The 9,292-nt window shown below is 34.0% G+C and overlaps 1 protein-coding gene across 2 annotated transcripts; it reads left to right on the top strand.

Annotated features, from left to right (window-relative positions):
• The first annotated feature begins 456 nt into the window (after positions 1-456).
• LOC140976544 (MAR-binding filament-like protein 1-1) lies at positions 457-5,825 on the top strand. Of its 2 annotated transcripts, none has more exons than XM_073440774.1 (5): positions 457-781; positions 914-958; positions 2,598-2,761; positions 2,893-3,039; positions 3,941-5,825. In XM_073440774.1, exons 1-5 carry the CDS (start codon positions 520-522, stop codon positions 5,642-5,644), a joined length of 2,322 nt encoding a protein of 773 aa, XP_073296875.1. In that variant the 5' UTR covers positions 457-519; the 3' UTR covers positions 5,645-5,825. The 2 variants fall into 2 exon arrangements, with proteins under 2 accessions (XP_073296875.1, XP_073296874.1); XM_073440773.1 differs by having other exon boundaries at positions 2,595-2,761; positions 3,941-5,824.
• The last annotated feature ends 3,467 nt before the right edge of the window (positions 5,826-9,292 follow it).

Here is a 9,292-nt window from a genome sequence, read left to right as displayed (position 1 = left end):
TGAAGAATTACTTACAAAATTAAAGAGAGAAAGTACATTGAAAAAATAAAACTGTAATTTAAAACCGTAAAAACAATGTAATTTAAAGAGAGAAAGTATAGTAACAAAATTAAAATGAAAGTACAATGACAAAATAAAAATGTGATTTATTTATCTTCCACGTCACCTCACAACCATCTTCGCGAGCACATCAATTTATATCCACATATATGAGGCGGGTATGGGTTGGGTATTATAGGACCCATGACCCGCCCCATACCCAGACGGGTCTCAAAAATTGGACCCGAGACCCACCCCATGACCTATTTAGTATGCTCAAACCCGTCCCAGATGGGTGGGTCACCCGGACCCATTGATATCCCTAATTCCGAGTCCAGTATAATCCATAAATAAAATATTAAATATGAAAATAAAATAAAAACAGTAAAAATTGGATTTGAGCCTTTGATGGGGCAGTGTATTGTATAGTCTATCAACCAAAAATCAGCAAAATGTAGAAAAAAATATTGAATTTTTGCCATGGTTGGATCTGTGATAGGGAATTCTTGCTTTCTGCACTCTCCACTATGCCAATTCCTCGCCTCCGACTCCTCTCCGCTCCCATTTTCTGACACAAGAAATGCTCTGTGCCGGAGAAAGAAAAGGGCCGCCATGGCTTTTTTGCTGCAAGAAAATTCAAAACAAAGCGATATTTGTGCAAGGAGGGCGATTCTGTTCATGGGTTTTGGTTTAGTTCCGTTTCTTGGGACGAGGGCAGATGCTGTCGATGGCTACGTTGTAGGTCGGCTGGCATTTGTTTTTTGTTTTTTTTTTATTGTGTTTGTAATTGTTGTTTTGTTTACTATTTTGTTTTTGTTGGAGAAGCAATGTTTTGTGGCAATTTGGTTTTTATGTGTTCCTGGTTTGCTATCAGGATGGAATCGGCGCGGGCGGGCAAGGAATGGTCGCTCGATTGAAAGTAACTTTAACTTTTACTTCTCCTTTATTTAATGACATTGTAAATCTTTGTAAATCAAGATTGTTATCTTCAACTTGGGAAGTTGATTTCTTGAAAGTGTGTCCATTAGTTTTGTTATTGACTTTTCAATTAGTTAAGGAAGATGCTCATAGGATTCCTTATTAAAGATTGGCACAATCAGTACTTGTTTAGCTATGATTCGAGTGTTTCGTATGGTCTGGCTGCCGGCCTGCATTTTTTTAGCTCCTTCACAATGCATGTCTTTGGCTAAAGTTACATCAGTAATATGATGTCTTTTAATCGGTGGTAACATTCGGTATAACCAATTGGCGATGATTTAAAAATAGGTTTCTAATTTCAATATTTGATGGAATTTAAACTTGCTAAGATCAAAAGAACTTGCATAGTTTTGTTGAAGATATGGAATATGTAGTCCCCTTATATTCAAACTCTTGAAACATAGTTTTAATCTCCAATGTGCTGGAGAAATGCAAACAACTATGAAAACGAGACAAGGGGGTGGATACGACTTCATCTAGAGTCAGTCAGTATTGGAAGGGGACAGGACTAGAAGTGTTGTTCTGGCTCCCAACACTTTTAAATTTTAAGTGCCCCCTCTTACCCCCCCCCCCCCCCCCCCCCCCACCCCCACCACCACCCACCAACACACACCCACCCACCCCACCAAAGAAGTCCTGGCTCATTTCTAGTGCTAGGAACAGATTGTGTTGATTGAACCGGAAAAGAAAGCGACTAAAGTGGTAATGGGTGAGCTAAGTGAAACATTATGTGACCATTATGGCTTCCCATTTGAAAAGTATGCTGTACCAAACACAAAGACTTCCCATTTGAAGAACGTTCAAAAATCAATAATGACAGATGAGATACATGAACCATTAATTGTGAGATGAATGGTTAATAAAGTTGCATAAGGGTTTTCAATTAAAAAATATCTTTTTAATTTATCAAAAACTTTCATTTATTCTTTTAGCCGACTTTGGGACTGAAAATATTATGATTATCCAATAGAGATTACAGATATGGAGTTTATACTGTATTCATCTTTTTTAATGTTCACTTCCATGCAAACCAGATACTGGGAATAATTAATCTATAAGGTGTACACATGTATGCATGTTGATTGAATATTAGGTAACAAGTTACCAACTTAATGAAATATATAGGATTTTCCGCACCAAGGGTTTTGAACCTTTCACTTCTGAAAAACACAAACTCATGGGAGGTGGTTGAAATGATAGTTTTACTTTTGCAAAATATGTTCTCTAACCTACCATGTTTAGCAACTTGCTATTCATCCTGAATTATATAGGACCTCACCTTTTCCACACAATTAAGGAATCTATTAAAGATGCACCTAGTGGATTCTATTCTTCCTGTGTTTTTAAGATCATTGAATACTATTTAATTCATGTAGCTGGCTTTTCCAAGACTGTGGGGAGTTATAATTTAGATGATGGATGAATCCATGACTTGGGGTGTTTGAATTTTGGCAATTACTATTCAGTGCGTTAATTGACTACTTGAAAGAAAATTCATACCTATCTTTCCCAATACCAATCATCTTATAAGTTATGGCTAACAACTATACTTTCGGGGTTTTACTGTTTCATTTCAGAAGATACTGAGTCGAGATCACAAGAAAATACTGAGTCAATGTTAATACAAGAAAATACTGAGTTGAGAACGCAAGAAAGTACCAAGTCGAGAACAGAAGAAAGTGCTGAACTGGGAACACAAGAAAGTGCTGAATTGAAAACACAAGACAGGATACCAAATACTGAGGTGTGCTTCTCTTTGATATAGCATGGTGTAGAGAGTACATTATTTAACTACTGGTTTTACGGTTCAAAGGTTGATAGCTTGCATATAATTCTCCAAATCATTTGCCTAAATAATAAGTTTCTTGGGCCCAGCAAACAATTAAGGAAAATGCATCCCCAGCCCCACACCCGACCTTTTCAGTTATCAATTCAATTGGGGTTTTGTCGTCTGGTGTTCTTGCTGCTCTCTATTCATCAACAACGAAGGAAAAAGCCACTTCTGATGCGACCATAGAATCTGTAAGCCATTTTAAAAGATATTATATTATTTTTGTTATATTTGTAAAATTGTCATCAACAAGTAGCTTTGAAACCACTGATTACATATAATAAAAAATATTCTTTATTATTCTTTGATTTGATTGCATTTGATATCGATATGCTTTCTTCTCTGGTGTTATAGGAGTTCATAAGTTTTTGCTATATTTGCTAAGTTGGCATCAACAAGCAGCCTTGAAACCACTGATCTAAATGTTATAAAAAGTTCTCCACTTTTCTTTGATTTAGTTGCATTTGATGTCAATATGCCTTCTTTCTCTGGTGCATGGCAAGTAGAAACTCGAGTTTGAGCTTAATTATAGTAGGGTTAATTACATATATTTCCCTAAGATTTCTAAGAATTACAAAAACATCCAACTTTGAATGCCACGTATACCTCTCATGATATATGTACCAAATTTACATTTACGCTCATTAACTTTAAAAATTATATATACATACTTCGAGGTGTATGTCCATCTTACAATTATCACCTTGAATATGTGGGGGCAGTTGTAAGGTAGATAAAAACCTCATGGGATATGCATGTAATATTTAAACTTAGTTGGTATAAATGTAAGACTGATACAAACTTAGTGGAGGTATATGTAATTTCTAAAGTTAGTTAGGTTTGTTTTAATTATTGTAAACCTCCAGGGAAAACTAAAATAAACTTAAATCAACCTTTTCTGCATGGAGTTTTCTTATGTTTGTTAGAGTGTAATGAAATAAATAATGTATTAATGCAATTTATAATTTTACTATATAAAAATTTATTTATACGCAAGCTTAGCTAAAGTTTTAACTAAATTTTTCTACTTGAGCTTGAGGTTCAGCCAGAAAATTTTGCTATTATTTATTTGTCATTTTCTTGGGTACTCAGGTGAAAAATAAACTGAAGGAAAAGGAAGCTGCAATCACTAATATGGAAAAAGAGTTTGAGTCAAACATGCTGAAAAATGAAGAAGCTCGGAAGCAGGACTTCGTAAAAACAAATGAGATGCAACAATCTTTGATCAATCGATTGAATAGTGCAAATGGTACAATAACAAACCTGGGAAAGCAGGTGCAAAATGAGAGAAGATTAAACCAAGCTCTAATCACCCAAGTTGAGAATCTGGAAAGAAACCTCAGTAAGTCCCAAGACGAGAAAAGGGAACTGCAAATACCGATGCAGGAGAAGCTAGATTCTGTAGCTGCCTTGCAAGAAAAGATCAGAGTGCTTTCTTCAGAGATCACAGTTAAGGAGGATGATCTTCAAAATTTTGATTATAAAGTTGTTGAAAAAGAACGAGAATGTGATGAACTGAGGTCTGTATACCAGAAATCCCGAGATCAACTGAAAGGGTTAGATTCTGAGATCCAAGAACTGAAAGGTACAGTCTCGAAGAGTGAAATGGAGTTGGAAATGAAGAATTTGACATTGAAGAATTTGAATAAAGAATTAACCTCTTTAATTACTGAGAGAGATGAATCGAGCAAAAAGCTTGATGGGATTTTAAAGGAGTTCGATGAGTTTAAATTTTCTGCAGAAAAGAAGATGGCTGTGGATGAGGAGCGCTTGGGTGAAAGGGAAAAGCAGCTCCACCAGGTTCAGGAACAACTTAACATTGCATTGGATGAAGTGAACAAAGATGGAGTCTTGATTGCTAATTTGACTCGAGAGAACGAGAATTTAAGAGAAAAGTTGGACGTTGAACTGAGAACTGCGAAGATTCTTGAACAAGAACTCAAGATTACACAAGAAACGCTACAAAAATCAAGAAATGAGGCATCTGATCTATCAAAGCAGCTGCAGAAGTCAAGAAGCTTGTGCTCAGAACTTGAAGCCGAGGTCTCCAAGGTTAAGTCTGAGTTTACCAAAGCATCGGAATCATTGCAGTGTGAAATTGATGAATTGAAAGAAGGTAAGGAATCCTTAGCAGGAGAATTATTGTCGGTAAAGGAACTTTTGGGCGAAATGAATGAAAAACTGGAAATTATGTCCCGAGAATTGGCAGCTGCAGTGCAAAAGTGTGATAGCTCAGAGAAAGAACTCATTGATGCCCACAGGAAAGCAGAAGCAGCTGCTGATGCTCTTACGGAAGAAAGGAAAATTGTATCTTCTTTGAACAATGAATTACTGGTTTTCGAGACGGAAATTTCAAGAAACAAAGAAGCTCAAAAAATTCTTGAAGCAGATTTAGCAGCAACTTCAAGATCTTTTGGCGAGAAGACTCAGAATGAATCAACTCTTTTGAGGAATCTCGAGTCTGCTAACTCTACAATTTCCAGTTTTGAAGATGAAAAAAATGCACTCCACAAGTCTCTTGACGAGCAAAAACAAATGAATCAAGAAGCTCGGAAAAACTTGGAATATGCCACTAATGTGGTGATGGAACTGGGAAAAGAGCTGGAGAGTTTAGAAAAGAGAGGAAAGAAACTGCAACACGAGTTGGCATTTGCAAAGGGAGAAATACTACAGCTAAGGAGTCAAGTAAACGCATCGAAAACTAAAGAAAATAATCAGAACCAGCAAAACCTTGAAGCTAGAGGTAAACCAAATAAAAAAGTTTATCGGAGGAGAAAGGAGACAGATAATAGTTGACAATGCTTTATTCATCCGAGTCCATTGTGAAATCTTGTCATTTTTAATCATCTTCATCGGCAGGAAAATAGGCGTTGTTGTGTTATTACATTTTTTGGGAAGATGTAAGCTTTATTTTAATGATTGCCTATATGCATACTAGAGTCGCTCTGACTTCTAAAAAGGACAAATCACGGATCCACTCTTATAATTCTTGTTTCTTTTGGGTTAAGTGCATAAATCATTCATGGGTTTTTTGTATAAAACAAAAATTGGTAAAGCCCCTCTTGACGAGCTAAAAATCTTCAATTTTGTTAAATTTACACTTAAAATTCCCTTCTAAAAATTCAATACATTAGAAACTCCTGTATTGTTAAATACTAGTATCACATCTTTGTGATACACATAATGTTATTTTATATCATTAACAATAAAAATTAATAAGTATGAGCATTCGAACAAATAATTAAAATAAAAATTAGATATATGAGTTATAGATAATACAATTAGAAAACAAACAAATTATCCTATAAAATTTGAAAAACTTCCTTAAATACAATGTGTTGAATTTTTCTTGTTGTTCCTATCACATATCAAAATTTTTAGACCCCTAGAATCCGTAACACTAGATACAGCGACATATAACTGATTATGACAAAAACAGGCTCTTCAAAAGATGTCCTACATGAGACAATGATTGACCTTGACTTTTATTGATTGTCATTATATATGATACAATCAAATGATAATGTATTTGTTGGAATTTAAAAGGAAGTCCTAGATCATAAGGTGGTCAATGACATTTTTGGAATAAACAATTTAAGACTTGCATTATTTCCAATCAAAATTTGTCCTTCCAAAACATGATTTCCGAGCCTCGTCATAATCAATCTAGTACTATTACATAATCCAAGAGAATGATCTATGTTCCACAGCAACATAATCGAAGTTCCAACCATCAAGTTTAATTCATGCTTTGGTACTCCAGAACATCTTATTCTATTTAAGAATTCAGGGGTATACACATCATGCAATATATCAACATTTCTATCCGAGTGGCACGTCGTATCACAAATTAAATACAATCTTCCCTTATAAAGGTTTAGAGATATCGTATATTCATTTCTGAACTGAACGTCATCAAGAGTCGGTGCCAAAATAGCTCTCTGCTGAAAATATGCAGCATCATTGATAGTGATGTCTCAAGAATGATACATACTCTTAACTATTGTTGCAATAGGATCGTTACAATCTTTCAGCAAAAATTAATCAAGAATATCGAATTTCGCATAACTGTCATTTGGTTATCCAATTTTTCCATCTCCTATATTAGCACTCCAATTTGAAAATTTCTTTGTTTAGCACATTCTTCATCATAACCTAAATTTTGTGGTCGCATGTTTTTCTTCAATCTCAAAATCGTGCAATGTCTCCATATATACAAAGAATTGATGGTGGCGAGAACAATATCTTACCAACTGCATTTTGGAATAACATGCAATATTTGTCAAAAATCGCCACCGAGAACAACTATTTTGCCTCCAAAAGACAAATGAAGGCTGAAGAATTGACAAATCTCATTATATCTTTCATGCTTTTATCCAAAGCCTCAAAACAAAACTTATGTGTCATTGGAGCTTCGTCTCAAATTAAAAGTTAGGATTTGTATATAAGCTCGGCAAGAAGATTACCTTGTTTGATATTGTATGTTGATTCCTTATTAGGATTAATGAATTTAAATCTATCACCAATGTTTTGTTTGTTTTCAGGTAATATGACAGATTTGGTTTTTGAACTTTTCCGGAAAAAAAATTCAAATACTCGATTTTAAGAATGAAATGGGTTTCATAATATGACAGAATTGTGAGGTAAAATACGTTGATTGTTTGAATTATTAAAATTGATAGGATGTATACTTGGATAACATAAATAATGGGATTGAATCTCAAACTTATGGAATTTTCCTTCTATAGAACCATAGTATGCAATTGTATAAATAAGTGTATAAAAGTTGTAATTTTATAAATAAGTGTATAAGAGTTGAATCTTCAATTCAGTTAAGGAATTAGGTTGAATTATTGATTGAATCTTAAAGTTTAGTTGCGGAAAAGCTATCAAAGTTAATTTTTGTGATAACAAAATTTGTTATTGTATTTCTAACATATTTAATCAAGTATGTAATTGTAAGATATCAAGTTGAAACTTAAATAGAATCAAACTGAAAATTTGACAAGGTCGGTCAAGTGAATTCAAATGTTATCTAGGCGAAATGGTGGTCGTAAGATCCGACCAACCAAACATCCTTGAGCCGACAGTATTTTGACGATATCTCTCAACTCAATTAACGTAATGGAACGATTCAGCATGAGTTGGAAATCTAAAACAATGGTCTACAAATAATTTCCAAATGTTGAAGTCTACATTGAAGCGCTTAAGAAGCTAATAATTCGCGATGAAGTTACTAGTTTTGAATATGTTGCATATTCTTGATTCTATGAAAGCTAAGAAAAATAACAACTTCTTTTATCTTTACCACTTTACCCAGAAATCAACGAATCAAGAGATATATTCACCAAACCAGTTCACATTTCACTCAATTTTGCTCATCCACTCAACCGTTTTGCTCCTGGAACCATACCGCACAAGCAACCTGTCATAAAGTCAAATACGACTGTTGCAATATCAGAAACAATAGAAAATATTTTCCAATGGTCATATTATATTGCCTCATGTATATATCACTCTTTGAATCTATACATACAACATCTTGAAGATCAAATACAAGTTTTTGAAGTGGATTCAAAGCATGAGCATCCTACATTAAGAAATTAACTAAAATGAGATCAAGCACAAAAGGGAGTTTGAGTTAATATATTAGGTTAGTGAGAGCTCTTCCCCTTGTGTGCTAGGATATGTTTGAGAGTATATACACTGTAATTGAATAATTTCCTCACAGACACATTCACTCACATATACAAGAGAGATGAACTTCAAAGTTTAGTTGAGTGATAGTCTTCATACAAACACATTAAAAATTGTATTTGTAGTCTTGTTATAAAAGACGTTAAACATTATGCGGATGAGATTGCAGCCTAATATCGAGAGTGCTAGGAGTTTCGATTAGGCAAATATTAAGTCCTAAGTTAAAATGAGTTTATACAAATGGTTGTATAAATCAAAGTCTTATAATGAATCCTTCCAAGGGAGAGAATGAGTGACGTTGGAATTCTTAATATCCGAACATGCGTAAACAAATTTGTGCATATTTATTTATCGCATTTACTTAATTTTTCTACCGTTTTTGGTAGGCATTGTTGAAGCATTTTATGTGTTTTTCAAATATAAAAATATTGATAAAATTCTTCAAGCAAACCATTCTCATCATTTCAACTTGCATACTTTTTAAATGTTTTTCAAAATTTTTAATCGATTTTTAGAGGGATTTATTGTGGGTTTCTTCCGGTTGGTTTTAAAATCAAATTCTATTTAATTACTTGACGCTCGGTTAGTTTTTTTAACATTTCAAGAACGGCTATTGTAACTCTTTTAATCGCGAAATCTTTTAAAGAGTTTATTTCTTCTCTCTAAACTTTAACTCGATCCTAACATATAATATTTTCCTTCTCTAGGACTCTGATCATTTTGAAAATTTAAATTAGTTGGGGTAAT

The sequence above is a fragment of the Primulina huaijiensis genome, chromosome 5, assembly GCF_012295235.1.
Source record: "Primulina huaijiensis isolate GDHJ02 chromosome 5, ASM1229523v2, whole genome shotgun sequence".
NCBI classification, from domain to species: Eukaryota; Viridiplantae; Streptophyta; class Magnoliopsida; order Lamiales; family Gesneriaceae; genus Primulina; species Primulina huaijiensis.
Note: the sequence above shows the minus strand (reverse complement) of the source record. Positions and strands in the feature narration are given on the sequence as shown.

Excerpts from the sequence above, each read along its gene's own strand:
- LOC140976544 (XM_073440773.1), top strand. The coding sequence starts at position 520 with ATGGTTGGATCTGTGATAGGGAATTCTTGCTTTCTGCACTCTCCACTA. Across the intron at positions 782-913 it reads TGTCGATGGCTACGTTGTAG|GATGGAATCGGCGCGGGCGG; the intron begins GTCGGCTGGCAT and ends GTTTGCTATCAG. Across the intron at positions 2,762-2,892 it reads ACAGGATACCAAATACTGAG|CAAACAATTAAGGAAAATGC; the intron begins GTGTGCTTCTCT and ends TCTTGGGCCCAG.